Source organism: Hemibagrus wyckioides, linkage group LG18 (genome assembly GCF_019097595.1).
Source record: "Hemibagrus wyckioides isolate EC202008001 linkage group LG18, SWU_Hwy_1.0, whole genome shotgun sequence".
Classification (NCBI taxonomy): domain Eukaryota; kingdom Metazoa; phylum Chordata; class Actinopteri; order Siluriformes; family Bagridae; genus Hemibagrus; species Hemibagrus wyckioides.
The window spans coordinates 23,631,887-23,653,823 of NC_080727.1; the positions used below are offsets into that span (position 1 = coordinate 23,631,887).

The 21,937-nt window shown below is 39.5% G+C and overlaps 1 protein-coding gene across 4 annotated transcripts in view; it reads left to right on the forward strand.

Moving 5' to 3' along the window:
• Window positions 1–2,465: 2,465 nt before the first annotated feature.
• Window positions 2,466–21,937, forward strand: part of arhgap32b (Rho GTPase activating protein 32b) — a 111,702-nt gene continuing 92,230 nt past the window's right edge. For 3 of the 4 annotated variants that reach the window (XM_058416142.1, XM_058416144.1, XM_058416143.1), the window contains exon 1: window positions 2,466–2,899. Coding sequence is in view for 1 of the 4 variants with exons in the window: in XM_058416143.1 (XP_058272126.1) it covers window positions 2,817–2,899 (83 nt within the window). In the remaining 3 variants the exon portion in view is untranslated. The remainder of the gene's footprint in view (window positions 2,900–21,937) is intronic. The other variant, XM_058416145.1, reaches the window with a different exon arrangement.

The window sequence follows — 21,937 nt, forward strand, 5'->3', positions numbered from 1 at the left end:
TGCTTGCATGTTTGCGCTTCTCTTGCTTTAACACAGAAATCACAGATCTCTCTCTCTGCAAATTATCACACAAAACAGGTTACTTCCTGTAGTTTGGAGAAAGTAATTTAATAATAATAGTAATTTCATATCATACAAACGAGAAGAGAAGAGCAATAACTACATCTAATGTGTCTCTGAATGCCCAGAGGGTGGAGTAAATGGAAGATTGTCTTTATTACTTGTATGTTCCATTTTTTCTCATTTATCATGTGCAAATTAGCCTCTTAGTCCTGAAACTCCTAACAGCTTCATAGGAAACTACATCAGTGGTTCTGAAAATCTCAGCTTGATATCCATCAGAATCCTGTGATGTATAACCAGAAGCATGTGTGATTTGTCTACTTTCTTTTCAATTACTTACAGCAATATACAGTAGCTGTTACATTATAGATTATATTACATGTAATAATTGATCACACTTGAACTGTCATTTTATAATCTAAACCTTTAATTGCCCCCAAAAAGTAATAATTTAAACATGGATGGATTTAATATTTTAAATAATATAGTTCACTTTCAGTAGCTTCTTCATCCTGGTCATGGTTCCATTGGTTCATGAGCCAGACCTGGGAATACTGGGTGTGATACAGGAATTCACCATGAATGGGATGCTAGTCCATTTCTGAGCAACATGAACACACACAAACACAAACATACCTAAGGGCAAGTTACCCCACTGTGGTCTACATACTGAACTCTTTAACCCATTAACCCCCCAATGATGGTAATCAAAACGGCAATATAATCACTGTATAATCACAGATCAGCCATAACATAATGACCACTGCCCGGTGAAGTGAATAAGACTGATGATCTCCTCATCATGGCACCTGTTAGTGGGTGGGATATATTAGGCAGCAAGTCAACATTTTGTCCTCAAAGTTGATGTTAGAAGCAGGAAAAATGGACAAGCGTAAGGATTTGAGTGAGTTTAACGAAGGACCAAATTGTGATGGCTGGACCACTGGATCAGAGCATCTCCAAAACTGCAGCTCTTGTGGGGTGTTCCCGGTCTGCAGTGGTCAGTATCTATCAAAAGTGGTCCAAGGAAGGAACAGTGGTGAACCGGTGACAGGGTCATGGGCGGCCGAGGCTCATTGATGCACGTGGGGAGAGAAGGCTGGCCCGTGTGATCCGATCCAACAGACGAGCTACTGTTGCTCAAACTGCTGAAGAAGTTAATGCTGGTTCTGATAGAAAGGGGTCAGAATACACAGTGCAGGACGGGTCAGGGCTGTTTTGGCAGCAAAAGGGGGACCAACACAATATTAGGCACGTGGTTAGTGTATATATATTCTGTATGTTCATATATATACATTCTCTCTCTCTCTCTCTCTCTCTCTCTCTCTCTCTCTCTCTCTATATATATATATATATCGTAGCCTTGAACGAGAATCGACAGGGCACGTGAAGGTAGCTTGAGCAGCCGTTAAAAATTTAAAAACGTTTAACTTATATTCTTGTCCGCACTTTTACGTCAGTGTATATATACAAATATATATATCGGTATAACTAACTGTTTTACTTTATAAAAGTGCTCTGAATTGGGGTTTTAACATACTTAAAAATTGACGAAATAGTACGATTTTTCCTGCTGCTATGTTTCTGTTGTGATTTTTGTGGTAAACTGCACGAGGGACGAAACATTTCCGTTAGCATAGTGTAAGATACCTGGCTAATTTTAAACATTTCTTAAAGTCTTCAGCAGTCGAGAGTCTATCTATCTATCTATCTGTCTATCTATCTATCTATCTATCTATCTATCTATCTATCTATCTATCTATCTATCTATCTATCTATCTATCAAAACAAGTTACATTGGTCACTGAATAGTAATTCGTGTAACGTTAGCACTGTTTTGTTCTCTGCTTAGAACTGGGACTGAAAATCTTATTTAAAATGACCAAACCTTGGACACTTTAATAATTTTTAGGAGAAAAGAAAAGACACTTTTGCCTGGAGATACTGACAGCAGCAGGTGTGTTCAGGTAGGAAATGTGAATAAAAACTGTGAACTGTGAAAAAATGTGAATATTTGTTAATGTTTTATTTATTTATTTATATATTCATTTTTTATACAGTTAGTCATCATTTCATAGTAGTCTGTTTTATTCTCGGATCAGAATAATCACAACATAACCTGTGTAATATAAACATGAAGGAAACTAGGACAACCCCAGGGTCACGTGACTGATGAACAGTATAATAACGTTGGAATAATTATAGTTATACGCCTGTAGACGTGAGATATAAAGAATAGTATATTTCCGAGTATAAATATCTCTGATGGAGTTGATTCAGGATATACGAGGTGCTAGAAATGAGCAGAGAGAAACGTCGTTCTTTTTTGCAGCCGTCTGCGCCTATCTAATCTGCCTTGGCCGTGACGTCACCGCGGCCGCGCGCACTGCATATCTCTGCGCGTTCACGATTTGAATGCTGGACGTCTCCCGTTGCGAGGTGGCGGCGGTGGCGGTGCGCGTGGCTGTGAGCGCGCTGTCCCCAACATCACCCCGTGTACCGTCTTTACTTTTATTCTAATTTATTTTAGTTGAACGAAAAGGTAGACGTCGGTGAAAGATCTAGCGGAGCACGCGGTTTCTTTTGAAGTTAATGGTGTGTGATTGTGAGTGCAGACCACAGCAGGGCAACACAAACAGCTGCTCGGACGCTCGCTTGTAGCTAAACACAAAGCTAGCCCGCCACCACCAACATGACCTCCTTCGCCGAGACGAACCGAGATGATCTCGTTCTTTGTAACATCTTAGCTGAATATGACCGTCTGTGGAGCCGGATTTCTCCTCCAGGTTCCTGTTAAGCCACTGAGACATCTAGATCTGCAATCTTTAAGACTCAGGTAAGTAAGCATCGACCTCATTCACATCTTCCCCAGGTTCCTCTGCTAAAGAACTTGCTTGTACACAGCTGAGACAAGCTGGTGCTTCTGAACAGAAGTGTTTCTTCTGCATTTTCTTTAGATCACAGCATTGTCCAGATTGTAGCCTAGCTTCAGATGTAGTTAGTGTATGCTTCTTCATTTAGAAGTGTGTGGTTGATCATACAAACTCAACTTATACAATATATAAGGAGGTAGGGTTAACTGGTGCCACTGGATAAACACTGTAGGGTTAACTGGAGCTGCTGGATAAACACTGTAGGGTTAACTGGTGCTGCTGGATAAACACTGTAGGGTTAACTGGAGCTGCTGGATAAACACTGTAGAGTTAACTGGTGCTGCTGGATAAACCCTGTAGGGTTAACTGGTGCTGCTGGATAAACACTGTAGAGTTATCTGGTGCTGCTGGATAAATTGTTTTCAGGGATGCATTGATTCCACTTTCCAACACAACACCCACATCAGAGCTCTGGATATACCCGATACTGACCCCATACAGGATGTGATATGAGCTTGCTTTATCTCCATTTTTTGTGATATCACATTCATGATCAGAAATCAGCAAGAAAAAAGTCACATCTGATCCGATCCCCAACCCTTCCAGACTTTACAACCTCTCCGGTACTAGCTTTGATGATGATCTTCAGTGTTGGATTGGTGTTTGTGAGTGTTTTTGTAATAGTCAAATATCTTTAGGCTTCAGAGTTTCAGGGATGCACTGATCCAACTTCTGAACATCAGCACTTTTTAATAGACAAACCGACTGAATAAAACATGCTGATGAATGGAAAAATATCTGTATACCTCAAACCCATGAAGAGTGTGTGTTGCCCATTTAGCTTCACACCATTTTTGCATGAACCCAGATCCTACTGATGGATGACATACGCAGAACATAGTAATTTTTTTAAATTGCACATTCTGTTAAAAGATTGATTAGGATCACCTCGTACATCGTGACAGGTAATAATCTTAAAACACGGCTGTCATCCCACGGTCTGAAAAGTGTGCACTTCTGTAATTAACACACAGGCGATTGTTTCACATGTATCCAAGAGATAATATAGTGTCTTTAAACTAGCATTCAACACTTCCAGCTCTTCTCTCCCGTTCACTTCATGGGCTCACATGGATATTTCACAGAAGGGAGCTAAAACCGGCGACAAGTGTAATGAAGACATTCCTGTACTTTAGAAATCATCTTGGTCAAACAAACCTGGAAAGTTCTGAAATTTGCTCTGCTTTCACAGATCTGTGCTTCAACATGTTCTGAATGTGTGATAAATACACAACGGTGGTACATTGTAGGCATGCACTGACATGGACTTACAAATCCCATAATAATTACTGATTACTAACACCATATCTGAAACAATAGCAATAAATGAGAATTTGACTGGTTTTGCATTTTAAAACAAGTTCAGACGATAAGTCATACATGTACACTGAACGGAAAGCAGGCTAAATCCGTCAAGATGCATCACTGGTTAATTTCATATTGACAAACTTGGCTGAATAACAACTTTCAGTCTTTACAGTCAGCGATTATTCAGCATACCAATACAACGGCATGCTTCAGTTGTAAAAACACTCTGTTTCTCTTATCCATGTCCTCTCCACCTGGAGGTGTAAACACAACAATACAGACAAGATCTGTGAAATCTGAAAGTTGAGCGTTACAGCTCGGTAACAAGCCACCCTACGTCAGCTCTTGAACTTCTGTGCTGTCTATGAATATGAAAAGCAATGAACCCTTAGCAAGCGAGTTCATTATGTCATCTGTTGAACAGAGAACCCCCGGGTTCTTGTAGATTTACACTCATGTTTTATGTGTTCACTTGGTATGCTGACTAGAAGAACCAGAAAGTACTGTAGAAGAAATGTTCAGCTGGTTATCAGGTTCTCACATTACTGATTCAATATGATGTGAAAATATGCCAGGTATTCTGCTTAAATCATAACAGCTTAAGATTTACTGACCATTAGCAAAACATTGTAAACAATGCCGTCTTACGTTCTTTACCAACTGCAATGCAATGTGTGTTCTGCTCTAATGGCAGTGTTTCATGACGTTGTGTGTCTGGCTTTTATACTGATTCAATTAATCTGTGTTATATGGGTATAAGTGCCTATAATACCAAATACTTTTTGGACTAGCCTCTATTAACTGGGCATTGGTGGCACAAGGGGTTAAGGCTCTGGGTTGTTGATCAGAAGATTGGGGTTTGAACCCCAGCACCACCAAGCTGCCACTGCTGGGCAATTGAGCAAGGCCCTGAATCCTCTCTGCTCCTGGGGTGCTGTATCATAGCTGCCCCTGTGCTCTGACCCCAACTTCCTCAGCTGGGATATGTAAAGAAAAGAATTTCACTGTGCTGTAATGTACATGTGGCCGTAATAAAGGCCAATACATGTTTAATTTCTGACTTTGTCCAGCCAAAGCCTCTGTCTAGCAATGTTGACATTTACATTTTAACATCTTCGTTCTCAAAAATTTTTCCATCCACATGTTACTTGTATGTTATAAACTGTTAATGTATGACACCAAAATCGCCAAAAGACCTTGAGCAGTAGCAAAGTGAAATCCTCTCTTCAGACATTATGTTCTGATCATTTTTTTATCATCATGATCTGATCATCTTCCTGCTTCTTCCTGCTTTTGGATATCTACGTTTGCTTTGGTCAATCATTATTTCTTTGTTACAGCATGGTTCATCATCACTCTTGTAATAATTAATGAATTAATTAGTCTGCATTATGAAGTGAAGATGTTTTCGCTCACTCGAAGATTGTGATTTAATTGATGGCGGGTGACCACAGCTTAAAATACATCGTTGTTACATAGCAACATAACATACATTCAACCAGTAGCGTTGAACCAGTTTCTAGCGTTCAGCATACAGCTGCTTTAAAGAAGCGTGCATGGTCGTTTACAAGCCGTAGTAACATTTGTACAGCTGTAGAGTTCTGCCTGTTTAGAGCTGTTTACCTGGCTGACCTATTTGCATATTTTGTTGTTTGCATGTGAAATGCCTTTAGACCCTAACATGACCATGAGAAATGTACAAAAATCTAAACTATTTTTTTTTTATTAATAATGCTTCAAGCTCATGTGTGCTGTTATGTTCTAGAGAAAGCGTGAGTTCAGTCAGTTAGAAACACAGTGTTCAGATCAGGAGGAAATATGGACATTGTTTGAGGTTAGAGCTGCCGTTCTGACCTCATGAGTCAGGCCTAAGGATATGCAAATGTCTCCTGGCTGTGTGACTCGAGCCGACAGCCCATTGTTGGTACCGCCTGTTTATTTTAGCCACTTAAGAGAAAGCAAATAAATGATGTCATGCAGCGCACGCCGATGCTGAAATTTAACACCAGACGCTCTGTGTAGAAACAATTTTGGTCAGGACAATCATTCCTCTGATAATAAACTGTAGCAATACAAAATGTAGAAACAGACAAATGTTTATTTTATGTTCTCTCTACCCCGCCCACATGTCCACATAAAACGTGGAAACTTTAAAGAAGGCTTTAGGCTCCGCCCACCTGCCACAATGACATCATGCCATATATCATATCAGTTTAAGTCAGTTTATCTTATACATGTCGATTTTGTTTATCACCAATGTTACATTACATTATTTTTTACATTACATTTATTACATTAGATTTTATTTAATGTAAAATATACATTTTATAAAAGAATGATCTTGATTTCAACAAACTTGAGACACTGAAATATAGTTTTTAATTCTAACAGCTTTTACATACTTTTATTTTCATTTGGTGTGTAAATGAATGCATTTCAGCAAAAGCCTCATTTTACTAAATAAATGTAGTTTAAAAACAAAAGAAGAACAACAAAAAGACCCTGTATAATGCAGAATAGTGAACTCTTACCCCAGAGGTTCCTCTGTTTCATTTCAAGTTTTCAGTTGATGAATAAGCATGGTGTCCATTAAAGGAGCCATGCATTCTTAAAACAAACCCACATCTGCAAGTCTGAAATTCCTTACAGGTCAGTCTGAATTAGTAATGCAGCTGAGAGCACAAGACCAAGATTTCCCACAAGCTTAAGATTTTTATTCTCTGTATACAAATGGCAAAAGAAGGAAAAGTCACTGTTACACCGTATGGGGCACGTATTTATTTTCTTGCTATTGTTTGGTTCCACTTTAGAAAGTTTACTACACATCACTAAAAAGTTCTTCTGTCGGGTCATCTCATCATGAAACCCTTCTATCACCCTGATGGGTGTGGTCTCTTCCTGGATGACTCAGCCCCCTCCCATTCACAGGGCATGTGGTGAATCTCAGTGCTTTAGAAACGAAGTTGAATATGTCTTGACCTACTCAGTGTCCAGATCTCAATGCAGTTGAACACCTGGAGATTATTAACATGGCTCTGCATCACCATCATCAAAGCACCAGGTGAAGGAACATCTCCTGGAAGAACAGTGTGTATATTATGGTGGTTTCTTTCATTATTAATTATACCTTTTAATAGTACTGGAACAAAAAGCCATATCTGAACACTAAGCCTAGTTCATTATACATTAATAACAAGGGCAATACTCATTTACCAGAAAAACTGAAAAGATTAATATGTTGAATTATTTTCAGTTTGATCCAAAGATGTATTCATTAATTCTCACGCTTTGGGTCATTCATACTAGTTTTTGCTGTGAATGTCTTCGGACACGGAATGTTGGAATGCTGAATCGCGCGTTTGTTTATTCCCTTATTTGCATCTTCTTGCCCTTTGGAGTCTTCTAGAGTTTTCTCCTTGAAGGCTGTGCATCTTATTTAATCCTACTCCTTGTGGCACACACCTCCTTTAGTTTCCCAACTTTTTTATTTGTTCCTGACTTTAGTGTTTCTTCATCTTGTTGTTTTACGCTGCAGTGGTTTAGATTTTGAAGGTAGTGGTCGATTCAGAAGACATCAGCACATCTTTCCCAGGCAATCCTCTTAGCTCCTGTTCTCACCTGAGTGTTAGCGAGGATGTCCTGGGAATTGTGTTAGGTCTCATCTTTCATCAGTCTGCCTGGAATTCTGGCTCTGGTGGCGTTTGTATGTAACCTCTCCTTTATTGTTGGATTCCAGCATAAAGGAGCAAATACAAAAGAAATTAAAAAGAAGCTCAATTTTACAAATGGGCCACTGAATGAACAGAGCTTTAAGGTTCTCGTCCTAATCGGTGTATTAAACAAATTGGCTTCATAAATCAGCTTTGGTATATTAGATAATTGCTTGGCAGTAAGCAGACATTCAGTATTTGGGCTGTGGAATTGCTTTTGGAGGTGCTGCAGCTAAAGCAGAAGAAGCTGAGCCCTGAGGTGATTTGGGCATGGCAGATTTATAGCCGGGTTTTCAAGTCAGGCTGTTGCATTGCATTGCAGCTTAACACAACAGAAGTGCTGCGCAACGGCTGCTCACTCCCCTTCAGGCACAGGGTGCGCACTTTGCACTCTGTCGTTCTCCTGCCCTTTAATTCCCTCTGGACGTCATTTGTCATTAAGCGTCTAACTGCCTCCTGTTGGTTTCCGTTATGATCCGTTACGTTTCTCAGATACCTTTGTTCTCATCTTGCTGATACAGCATTCTCAAATTCTGCATTAACTGTGATCGAAACATTACGGTCGGCAAAGAGCTCCGCTTTTCTCAGGGTTATTACATTGAAGATAAGGAGAAGGAAGAACAGGTTGGGTTACAGTGCTGTCATCAGCAAAGGTTAAAATGTTTTCTGTCACATTATGCATTACCGTCTGTTTTTTTTTATTTTTTATTTTTTAAACGTTGACCTTGTCATTGCACAGTTAGAGACAGCATCCCATCTGTTTCCATGCACAAAACTTTCTCTAGCGACTGATGAACAGTAGCTGACAAATTCAGTGTACACACACACACACACACAGTCTCTGAGAACATCTACAAAGAGCATGTATTAAAAAAAAGGTGTATCTAAAAATGACCTCGAGTGATAATCCTTCAACCTTCTCATCAACAGAGTTCCCAAAGCCCTGCCCTGCTCTTTCTATGTTTTGTGTTAATGTGAAACACGCAGCTCATGCTGTACCCCATAACAATGTCTTACCAGACCCAGCAGCCTTAAAGATAGCAAGAGAAATTAAGAGAATTTGAGCAGTAACAATGGAACGTTACACCGCGTGCCTAACAAGAACATTTCTTCCCTCGGCACTGTCCTGCTTGTGGCCCGATTGGCTGGGAACTAAAAAAGCTCTTTGCTGTAAGCGCTTATACTTTATTCAACTTTGGTATCTCTCTATTCTAGACAGCAGCACTTATCCTCCTTTAGGATTATATATAAAATGCAGAAAAGCAAAATAAAATCATCTAACTGCATGACACAATTAATGGACCTACACACGATGCAGCAGCTTCTCCTCTGACCTTCAGCACTTTTATGTTCAGACCATTGTGTGGTGAGAAATCATGAAACGTGAGTGATGTGTTGTCTAGGCATTTTTTTCCCCCTGCGATTAGACTAGACCGAATTCAAGAGCATTTTCCAGCATTATGACAAAGCACCGCTGTGTTCTCCGACTCGATCGGTCAGAAAGTGTTGATTCATTTTTTATCACAGTAACTCTAACAGTAGTGTATGCATCGGAGCAGATAACGGGTTCATATCAATGCACTTCTGATACCTTGTTGTTTCCATAGTAACGATGTACACGGGGAATGTACAGCTCCACATCTAAGACAAATAATAAACTGTGTAGGGGCTTGTTTTTACAATGTTTAATTTTGCTAGTGTTAAAGTAACTAATGGGTAATCTGCAGAAATTTCCGGATTATTTAAAATGCAGAATAAAATCGAACCGCTCCCCGAATTGGAGTTTCTACCTCTGTGTTTTTAAAATGAATCCAAACTTAAATTCATCCATCTGTGAAAAGTTTATGGCTGTATCAAAGGGTTTATTGTCTTTTCAACAACCAATGGTGGTAGCTCACAAAGCCTGGGGTGACCTCTGACCCAAGGCTCTGAATACTGTGGATGCTTTGAGCAGTAATGATGCCTTTGTTATTCCAGTCTGCGTGTCCATTAATTACAGGAGCTCTCTCTCTGTCCCTCAACCACACACACACACACACACATACACAGGGCTGAATTGAAGAATGAAAAGCATTTCTTTTGGCCTCGGGAAGACATTGGCATAAAGAGATGCTTTGGAATTCTCTTTGGTATTCTTTGCACCCAAACAATTCCGGCATTCAGAGAGGTTAGTGGAGAACGGCCAGAGAATTCCTACAATACAGCCGTAATGAGAACGCAATGACAATCTGAAATTTCATTCAGGACTCACTGGGTAGTGTGCCGAATTCAGACCTGAGTGAGTATAAAGAAGAATCAGTGTAGATACCTGATACCCGGTGAACACACACAGATCTCCGTATGTCTGTGTTAACAAATGGCTCTGAGGTACAGGTCTAAATTTTAATAATACACAAATGGAGACAGGAAATAAGTCTGTACATGCAAACTACTCTGAGGCTAACTAAGCCTACTGATAGGGTTTCACTGAGATAACTATATTTTCCAAAACCTACATTTTGTTCACTAGACTGTTATGCATTACTTTATATTGTGTACTAGTAGTCAAACAGTGTGTTGCCCAGTCCCATGTTTTAGTTGCCTGGAAACCTAATTGACTTGGCTAAAAAAAGATGGCTAACTTAATCTAATGAACTATGGCAAGGGAGGTAGCTATTTAAGACATAAATGAGTACATTAACATAGCACACTGTGTTTGGTTCATCGACAGGTCATTAGTGAGCATTTCGGCTATGGCCTCAGGACGATTCTCTTCATAAAAGATAATATTAAAGTGTCTTTTCTCATCATGTGTAACCATATTATATAGCAAAAGAGTTATATGAAAGCTGTATGCTGCCATTTTTTTGCTCAGTTTTGAAACATACCTGCGACTCTTACCTATGTACATGCATTCCAGTGAATCTGACCGTTAAAGCTGATGTGTGTAGTACAGCAGGTGGTTCTCTGTAGTTACAGCGTGAGGGATGAGGGGGTATTTTTTATGTGGTGGTTTTTATTTTTTATTTTTGGCAAAAGTCAGTAACAAGTATGTTTTTTCTTCTCTGCTTGTTGAATGAGGGAAGTAAAAATGCTGGTGTGCGCTGGGTCACTGAGCCTACTTGTGTGTTTGACAACTATGAATAAAAAACGAGAGGCTCACACATGTAATCTACCTGTCCTTTAGAGCAGTCAGTGAAAAACTCGAAAAATCACTAGAAATCTGAGACTAGGTTTTTATGCTCAGCCTCACCAGGAACTATGTACAATGATTACATTTACACCGATCAGGCATAAAATTATGACCACCTGCCTAATATTGTGTTGGTCCCCAAAACAGCCCTGACCCGTCCTGCACTGTGTATTCTGACCCCTTTCTATCAGAACCAGCATTAACTTCTTCAGCAGTTTGAGCAACAGTAGCTCGTCTGTTGGATCGGATCACACGGGCCCAGCCTTCTCTCCCCACGTGTATCAATGAGCCTCGGCCGCCCATGACCCTGTCACCGGTCCACCACTGTTCCTTCCTTGGACCACTTTTGATAGATACTGACCACTGCAGACCGGGAACACCCCACAAGAGCTGCAGTTTTGGAGATGCTCTGATCCAGTGGTCTAGCCATCACAATTTGGCCCTTTTGGTCAAACTCGCTCAAATCCTTATGCTTGTCCATTTTTCCTGCTTCTAACATCAACTTTGAGGACAAAATGTTGACTTGCTGCTCTAATATATCCCACCCACTAACAGGTGCCATGATGAGGAGATACTCAGTCTTATTCACTTTTCCCTTGGCACTGCTCACAATGTTATGCCTGATCGGTGTATTTCCCAGACTATAAAATTTTATAAGAGATCTTATTAGACATTATTTCGATTTATTTACTTATTTTGTACTTGGTGTTTAGAGGAAAATTTAAAAAAGCCTGGTACTTTTAATGTAAGTAGTTTGACAGAGAAACCTGTTGATTCCTTTTTCTTAGTAGACAGAATTTAGGAAGTCGTGTCTTATGTACCTGAGTAACTCACTGTCCATGATATACTATAATTCTATACTGTGGTCTGAATAAATGTAGCTTACACAGTAAAAGTCCTTCATAAAGTTGATCTACTCTGAACGTTTTGTTTTCATAGACCCTGAGATGAAGCCATTTTGATTCTAACATGACTCTTAAGGAACACATTTACAGCATTTGGCAGACACCCTTATCCAGTGCAACTTACATTTTTAATTGATGGTTAAGGGCCTTGCTCAGGCTGGTGAACCTGGGATTCAAACACACACCCTTCTGATTAGGAGTCCAACACCTTAACCACTAAGTTACCACATTAACACCTTAGTTCACTCATCTTTGGACAGGTTCATTAAAGCCTTGAATAAACCGAGGAATAATTTCCATATAAATTAGGTTACATAACAATTAAACAAAGACTCAAGGTTCCATCTGCAATTTCCACTTTCTAAAAAAAAAAAGTGCTACGCATCATTAAGCTGTCATCTTCCAGCGCATTTCTAAAACAGCACTAGCATTATTCACAACAAGCTGAGTGCCTGATCCTCCAGCTGTGGGAAGAAGCAATTTGAGCACTGACTCATCAGCTAAGAATCTTCTCCTCTCCTGACAGCTACAGCTTATTATTCTCCATGTTGATTCTAATTTGACCGAAATGCAAATGGTGGATGTGGAGTGCTGCTTTCTCTCCAGGCCATGTGTTATGATTCAGCATTTGAGAAAACTGTCAAAGTAGATCTGGCTTCAAAAGTCCGTGCAGACATTAGATGTGTAGATGATGAATTGACCAACACCCAACAAAAACCTTAAGCATATCGTATGAATGGACTGTTCATCACCCGTTTATTCACACGCATGTATCATATTCTTCATTCTGCAGCCTTGATGTCAAGTGTGATTTGATCAAGTTCTTGCCAGACAGACAGACAGTCTGATCAGATCAGTTTGTCAGGTTCAGGATTCACATTCTAAAATGTTCCTCTGCCATCAAATCTTCATCAAAACAGAGAAGAGTTTTTTCATACTCCATCCAGATGATAGCAGACATCATTACAGAGAGACTGGAGATGTGGACGATCAAACTGAGTATTTGTTTCATATCGTAAAAATACAAGGTACATACGTAGCTTAGGTTAAAATTTCAGAGGGAGGCGGAGCTTCTTTCATCAGAATCGGAAGGAACTTTAGCTAGAACTTTACTTCTGGTTCAGATATGCAAAAAAAACCAAACACACACACACACACTGGCTTTCAGGGGAATGTTCAGAACAATTATAGTAGAAAATGGACCATGTTAAAGGTTTTCAGTTAATTATGCACCAAACTTTTGGGTGTGTTAAGAAGAGTTTGTTCTCTTTGGATAAACGTGGCTGCTGACAGTCTCACAGGGTCCGTCTCCAAGCATGATGAATTGAACAGCAGCTAAAGAACATCATGTGGCGGAGAACCGTCGAACAATTCAGCAATTTTAATGGGGGTCTTTTGTCAATGGCTGTCAATATCTAGCTAGGCTTATGACCTACATCGTCACTAATTAGGCTGTAGCTCATGTAGTTGGCTAATTGCTAGACAGTTCTAACTCCGTTGTGTAGCCCTACCAGCCTGTTTATTGGATTTTTCTTTTTTGATTTTGATGTATTAGTCCTCCTGTTCAAAAAAATAATAAATAAATAAATAAATATTCAGCTCGAGTAATGATGCTTTCTCTTCCCAAACACAGCTCTACTGAAGTGCTGATGCTGTCTGTGTTGCAGTCTGACACTTTTACATTACATTTCCAGTTTACAGACAGAGTGAAAAGAAAGCAGAGAAAAACACTGGTCTAAGATAAATGAATGTCTAACAAATATATTATATTATACAATATAACTTTACCTAAATTAGTTTAAAACAAGACAAGCAGGATGTGTGTAAATCACACCGGATGTAAGCAGCAGAGCAACACTGGCCCTGTTCAGATTCTTACAATATTTGTTTGTTTTAGTAGCTAATAGTATAAGTTTTATGTAGCTATATAAACAGATAAAGGTATGATGTGTTGTTCATTAATAACTGTAAGTATAAGAGGAATAAAACATTTTGGGACATGCTGTTATATGAAGATAATGTTTTTTGGAGTGGTTGTGGTGTCATGGTTTTAATAAGGGAAGTCTTACTGTTAGGAACTAAACCTCATTAGCTTACTCTCCTCTCTCTAATCCGTTTCAGCTCGTTTATGGACACGAGAGTGTGTTACTCCTTCTGGTCATGTCTTATATTTTACATTGATGTCAACATTAACAAGGTTGAAGATGTTTTCTTGTTTATTGCGCAGGAATTTTCCGAAACCCTTGAGTGAAACTATTGACAGAATTGGGCCACGTAAAATCTGTTGACGAACCAAACCAATTATAATACTGAGCGCTGAAACCCTCTTCTTTTAACACTGATGTGTTCTTCTTCACCGCACGTGTAACAGGGTTTAATTAAAAAATGTTGAAAACCCGAAGCTCTCGTTTTTGCCAATAGGCTTTCACTTTATAACACACAGACTCAGACATGCGCCTGTTACGATTGAAAAAGTTCAAACTAAAGGTTACGGCGAAGCCGCTTTAAGTACCACAAACGTAGAAATCATCTTCTTTCACCCCTCATTCTCTCCCTTGGGGTACAGCTTAGTAAGAGTATGGATTGTGTCTCATAAAAAAGTCATTAAAGTTAGAGGATATTAATTATTCATCACACAGTCAGGCAGTGAAAAACTGGCCGTGTCCTCTATTGATTTTTAAAGATTCACACCAAGATCTCAAATCAAAGTGTTTTTCAGCCCTGTGTATGATGTAGATGTAGATGTGAGTCACTCACACACAGGGTGATGATATTACAGTACATGTCATAATTTACACATTTGTGTGTATATTTCTGCATGTTGTCTGGGTTTGTGTCTGTCCTCAGACTACTATTATATATTCCCTGATATTTTATAACCGTAAGCGCTTTTCATTACCAGAACCAATACCCTGCTCCAAAAATGACCAGATTACAGGCTGGGTATTGTTGTTGTTCTTACTAATAATAAAGATTAGATGTAGATTAGTTTCTGGATGGAATAAATGAGGATATGAAGCTAGTGGGTGTAAGTGTTGAGGATGCAGAAGATGGGGATAGATGGAGAGAGATGATTCGCTGTGGCCACCCCTGAAGGGAAAAGCCCAAAGAAGAATAAGAAGAAGATATAGATTAGCTTCTGGAGGTAGAAAGCTGACCACAGACCAGTGTATAGCTAAAGTAGGACTGGTCCTTGATATTGATTACCAACCAGTGTCCAAAAACTAGTAGAAGTTAGCTGTACATTGAAATATTGGATTTTTATAATTTTTTCAGTTCATTAATACTAATTTAACTCATTTCACCCTTTTATAAGAAGAAATTTTCTCTATGATGTTTTTTCTCACCACCAGAGCCAAAACTTGACCGGTCAGGAGATTAAAAAAAAACACTCGGCATCCTTCAGTGCTTTTCTGGAAAATTTAATTTCTTTGGAAAACAGTTTGCTTTAGAAAAAGATAAAACGAAGATTATAACGTGCTGAAATTTGAGGGAAAAAACCCAGCAGATTTGGCAGACCTGGATACGTAAATCCCACATCTTGAACTGCATGTGAGAAAATGTCTGGAGGAAAGTGAGGGTCATTTTCTTTTAAATAATAACAGAAAAGTGTTGGGGGGGGGGGAGACCACTGTGACCCAGCAAACTAGCTATTTAGGTGTTTTAACTATCGTAAAGGCTTTCAATAACACTTTTTATATGGTTATTTTTAAAGAAATCCTTTACAATACCTCCTATCTTTTATATGGATTTATATCCAGCACGTGGGAAATAAGATTTTGGCAGAATGTGACTTATTTATTTATCCATTTCTTCTCATGTCTCATTTGTACCAATATACAACTAGCATGCGGTGTTTTAATAGCTGTGAACTGTTGTGGTTTTTAGAAAGTACCTATGCACTGTCTCAGCTAAGCATATTCATTTATTGCCCTTTTCACTTTGGCATGTTGTCCAGTGCCACAGGCTTCTCTGTGTGGTTTGATCAGATGCTGGCACTCGACACTACCTCATGCCACCAGCTGCCCTGGCTGCCATGAAAAGGGTTCGAACATTCGCTCTGTACTCCCACTAGCTGCACGACCCCTAGACTTCCCTCTCAAAAGCTTTATTGATGTGATGCTGATGGCCGCTTCACTGGTCTCTAATGCTGCACGCGTCCTGGCTTCTCACACTCCTCACTCTCGCACTCTGCCGTGCCAAGATAACGTCCAAGCCATCAAATGCTGGATTCCTGTGGCTTTTAATTTTAGCTCTTTTCTGACCCTTTTGACACTTCAACAAAATTTCAGTGGCACATTTTTATTCTTTCTTGAAGATTTTTTTCAGATTTTATGACTGTAATTTGCTCTTTTGTTGGCACCTAAGATGTTTTTTTCTATTTCCTTTTGGGTTAGATTTCCTAATTAATAAAATTGCTGTGGTTTATAATTGTGTGTGTGTGTGTGTACGTGTACGTGTGTTAACTCTAATATAGAAACTGAATGACTACAAGAATTTTTTTTCTTCTTGCAAATATACAGTGTTTAACCGTTTTATGCTGGAATGACCATATGACCATAACTGAGGTTATACAGTATGAATCCACACAAAATAGCCCATAATATTAAAGTGGACTGTAACTGTTGTTTCATGTACAACCAGTCTGGAGGGCCCAAACGGTGGCAGTTTGGTGGTGCTGGGGCTTGAATCTTGATCTTCTGGGCAATGTCCCAGACTCAGAGCTACCACCAACTTGATGTGGAATTCTGCTGCTATTCCAGAATTCCAGAATATGCTAATATTCCAGCCTCAGGAGTTAGTGTGTTGTGCCTTAGAGTCAGTGAGATGCTTTTCTTTTCACCGTGGTTGTAAAGAGTGGACATTTGACTCACTGTAGGTGTCCAGTCTATCTATTCTCCTCTGACCTCTTATCAACAAGACATCTCAGCCCACAGAATTGCCACTCAGTCTTTCACACCATTCTGTGTAAACTCTAGAGACTGTAGTGTGTGAAAATCTTCAGAGACGAGCGGTTTCTGAAATACTCAGACCAGTCCATCTGGCAACCGCTTCCATGTCAGAAAGTCACTGAGATCACATTTCCCCTCGTTCTGATGTTCGATGTGAGCGTCATCTGAAGCTCTTGACCTGTATCTGTGTGATTTTATGCATTTTGCTGCTGTCACATAACTTGATAAATGCATAAATGAACAAGGGTACAGATGTTCTTATTAAAGCTTTCAATATATGTACAACAAAATACTTAGTCTGCATTTTCTCTTGGATGCTGCAGCAGAAAAGAAATAACAAAAAAAAAAAAAAAGTTAAACAAAAAAAAAAGTTGGACAGGTTTTACATAAGACTTTGTGCAATATAGTGCAAGATATATTACACAACAGTGGTACAAAACAATATAGCACTGAAATATACATACTATAGTTCACGTATAAATAAGAGTGATGGCTGGAAAAAATAGTTTTAATTATGCAATTTCAATATAATTATAGCTGATCCGATAAATAAACATCACGAAGCAGACTGTTTTTTCTTTATCCTTCGTCTTCAGGAGTTCTACACACAACATTGGTGAAATATCTAATTATCTAAATCTCCAATTCTCAAGGTCTTAGCTGCTTTACTGCCACTGTTTGCTGAGTTTTATACTGGGCTCTTCAGCTAATCTTACAATGGTATGTCTTGGAAAAAAATCTTCTCGTTGTGAGGTCAAATTAAGGACATGTGACTCATGAAACATTGGGAACACGAAGTCCTCTGTATTTAGTGAAAGAGCCGAGTCTCTTGTAAGAAACATTGTGCTTTACTCGGGTAATTATGGAAGACAGAGGAGAGGTTTCTCTCGTATATAATTTTTGCTAGAAAACCGGTCAGTGTTGTCAGCTCTTTGTAATAAAGGTTTTGTGAACTGGAACAGCTTCGATTGCGAGGAAGCTTCAGAGTTTCGTTAGCCTCTCCCACAGAGCTGCTTTTCTCTGCTCTTGTCTTTTATGTGTGCTTAATCCCTGTTCTGAATAAAACACCTCTCTGACAGTGTGGCATACTGATGGCAGTACACTTAAAAGTGAAAGGAAACGCATGACAAGAGAACTGGCTATTCTTATGATAAACGATTTCCTCTCTTTGTAAAGAAGCTTTATTTCACTGATCTATTAGCTGCATTTACAGTTTGCAGAGTGAGGGAGACAAACATAAGCCGGTATCTCTGGCTTTGTCTGAAAGGTTCGACTGCTCTTATCGGCTTCTTTTTTTATTCTCCAGGACACCTTTTGAAAGGCAAATGTTGCCACACTATTTCTCCTGACCTTCTTCTGACCCCGTCTCATCCCACGGCCAATAAAACACCTAGCTTGAAATGATACCTTATACCACAGAGCACAAAGTAGTGGCAGCTGTAATTCAGATCACAGGGTTATATTAAAGCACTCACTTTAACATTCTGTTCATTCACAGGGACGCCTGTGGCAGATGCTTCGCATAATCTAAGACTAATAATAGACGGTGTTATTTAATAAAGAAAAACATAAAACAGCTCATGGTTTCTTGGAAACCTGACAAGTTGTGTGTTTTGATTTTAATTTATGTATTTATTTATTGATCTTAGTCATTTAAAGAAAGAGGTAAAGAATGGCTGTTTATAGCTGATATAACAAATAATAACTTCTTTAATGGATGTTCCATAATATTGAACTGTTTAAAAGCACTAATCGTTGTGTAAATTATGATATAGCAAGAATAAAACACTTGGGGACATGATGTTATAGGTAAAGCATCAATTTCAGGATGATTACTGTACTGCTTTTACACTACCATTCAGAAAGGAGCAGCAGTGTCGGAGGTTGCAAATCCAGGCAAGACATTCACTCCTAATGTTAACCGAAATGTCAAACATCTCGCGTTACCCCCAAGGAGCATAAATTAGCTCATAGTTTAGTTACAGCCAGCTGCAGCCCAGAGTCGAGGACATCCGGGGCAATCGGTCCAGCACTGCAAAAAATAATCTCTTATTAAATAAGAAAAAAAGTTGAAATGTTTTTGGGATTGTGAGTATAACAAATAGTAGATTCATTCAAACTACACTATTTCAGAACATTTGACTAATTTCAAGCTTGAAATGATATAAATAGATCATTATGTTCATCCTCAATGGCCTCACTGTTGACTTTTTATCTATTACAGTTTACACATTTATTTTGTTTACCTAATCAGGTTCCTTACCACAGAGGGTCATACCTGCTTTGTGTCTGGTTAGCATTCCCCAAAAACCTCCTGTGTGAGAATGGACTCCATTAAACATGTGCTACAGCAGACCATGCTGAGAGCTTTTCGTTTGTGTTGTTAACCTCACGCAATTATCTGGTTTTAGCTAAGCAGGACTGCGCTCTCTCAAACTACACTCTAACATGACGAGACTTTTGTTTTATATGTACAGGGAAGTGCAGTGTTTTTTAAAAGGTTAAAATGGTATTTTTAGACAAAATTTCAAATCATAACACCTCCACTTGATGTTTTTTTCCCAATGTAAAGGTCAAGTATTGTGTTAGTAAATTCACGCATGTATGCCGTCGTTTAGGGTTCGTTACAACGAAGGCGTGGCCCATTCCCCGTTGGCTGCTGTTGGGAATGAATTTAAGCTGGAAGAACATCTCAGATGTCCTTACCCCTGAAGCTTAAGCTCAGGAGATCAGATTGCTGAGGGAGAGGAAGGGACAGCGAAGGAGAATTCCTCATGGTCTCATGTCCATTGATTTAGTGTCAAATATCATGACAGCAGGGACGGATTCGGTAACACAATGACCGAAGCGGGGAGACTGGTGTCTGCTCTCACCAGAGCATGAACATTTCTTCATATTCCTGGCAGGTTCAGCAGTGTTGCATCTCACAGAAGTGATTCCACAACTCATAGCATGATGGGAAATATAACATATTTGCAGGTAAATCTACAGCAGTGCCGCCAGCACACAGGCCTACGTCATCTCTGCCGACATCTCGTATAGCGTGAGTTTCTATCTATTGATCAAAGGCGTAATGGTGTGAAACAGACAGGCTAGGTGATTCACTGCTCAGTGTTGAATCATCCCCGACATGGGGGCGTGAAGTGCTGTTCCTTCTAAAAATGCTGAATTGTAGCTATCGTTAGTAGTGGATGTACTTTTTGTTTTTTAACAAATAATTAAAGCTCTTCCTCACCTATTAGTCCAGTTCACAAGACAACACTGAACTTGATCTTACATTTTTATTAGCAAAATCAACCATGCATGGTGCAAAGTGAGCAAATGCAAACTGATAAATAAACATAAATAGCCAGTGGGCAGCATGGTGGCTCCGCTCCATGGACACTGGTTTGATCCTGAGCTTAGGTTACACTCTGAATAGATTTGCAATAGTTAGTAATAATTTGGAGGATAATGAAGATTGATTGATGGATGGATGGATGTGAATGAATGGAGATATATATATATATGAATATATAGTTATGAAAGAATGAACATGAATGGATGGACAGTTTGAAGCATTAGCATTAGTCTTTTTGTGGGTTCTCCAGCATCAACAATCAGGACACACTGCCACAGGTATGCTTTCTGCATTCAGGTCCAAGCTTGCACTGATTCCAATTTTCCATTTTTGATGCAAAAAATTTATAAAGAAAAAATAAGACACAATGATGGTGTGTTTTAAGACAATTTGTGTTGTGTATTCAATGCAACATCTGTATTGTGTCACCACTCACTTAAGTGGTTTAAAATGTTTCAGAGAAATAAGTACACTTTATTGGCAAATGTTTTGGGACACCCCTCCAAATCATTGAGTTCAGGTGTTGTTTTTCAGGGGTTGGGCTCGACCTCTTAGTTCCAGTGAAAGGAACTCTTAATGCTTCAGCTTCATACAAAGACATTTTGGACAATTTCATGCTCTTTGTGGGAACAGTTTGGGGATGACCCCTTCCTGTTCCAACATGACTGCACACCAGTGACCAAAGCAAGGTCCATAAAGACATGGATGAGTGAGTTTGGTGTGGAGGAACTTGACTGTCCTGCACAGAGTCCTGACCTCAACCCCATAGAACACCTTTGGGTTGAATTAGAGCGGACACTGCAAGCCAGACCTTCTTGTCCAAAAAATTCCCATAAACACACTCTTAAACCTTGTGGAAAGCCTTCCCAGAAGAGTTGAAGCTGTTGTAGCTGTAAAGGGCGGGACAACTCCATATTACATTCATGTGCATGTAAAGGCAGATGTCCCAAAACCTCTGGCCTGGCTCACAGTCTCCACTCTGATTCATCCCAAAGGTGTTCTATGGGGTTGAGGTCAGGACTCTGTGCAGGCCAGTCAAGTTCCTCCACACCAAACTCACTCATCCATGTCCTTATGGACTTTGCTTTGGTCACTGGTGTGCAGTCATGTTGGAACAGGAAGGGGTCATCCCCAAACTGTTCCCATAAAGTTGGGGGCATGAAATTGTCTTGGTATGAAGCTGAAGCATTAAGAGCTCCTTTCACTGGAACTAAGGGGCCGAGTCCAACCCCTGAAAAACTTGTGCCAATATAGTGTATCTGATCAAATATCTGAGCCAATGACTTGTTTCATTACTGATTTTCAGGATCAGGTCAGTACAGTCCCAGTAGGGTTAATTTCTTTGCTGAACTTGCACTTTGCTTGGGTTGGTTTTATTCCAAAGACCTGTCCTGAAGAAACTAGGAGGTGAGGTTCAGAATAAATACTGCATGTGAAATGGCCTTAATTCATATTCATGTCTAGCAGCAGTGAAGAAGGCGCTAAGGGCCCTACCAGGACTGATTACACATTCACTAAGCATTACAAATGGTCTGGAAGGTTGTGTTTTGTGAG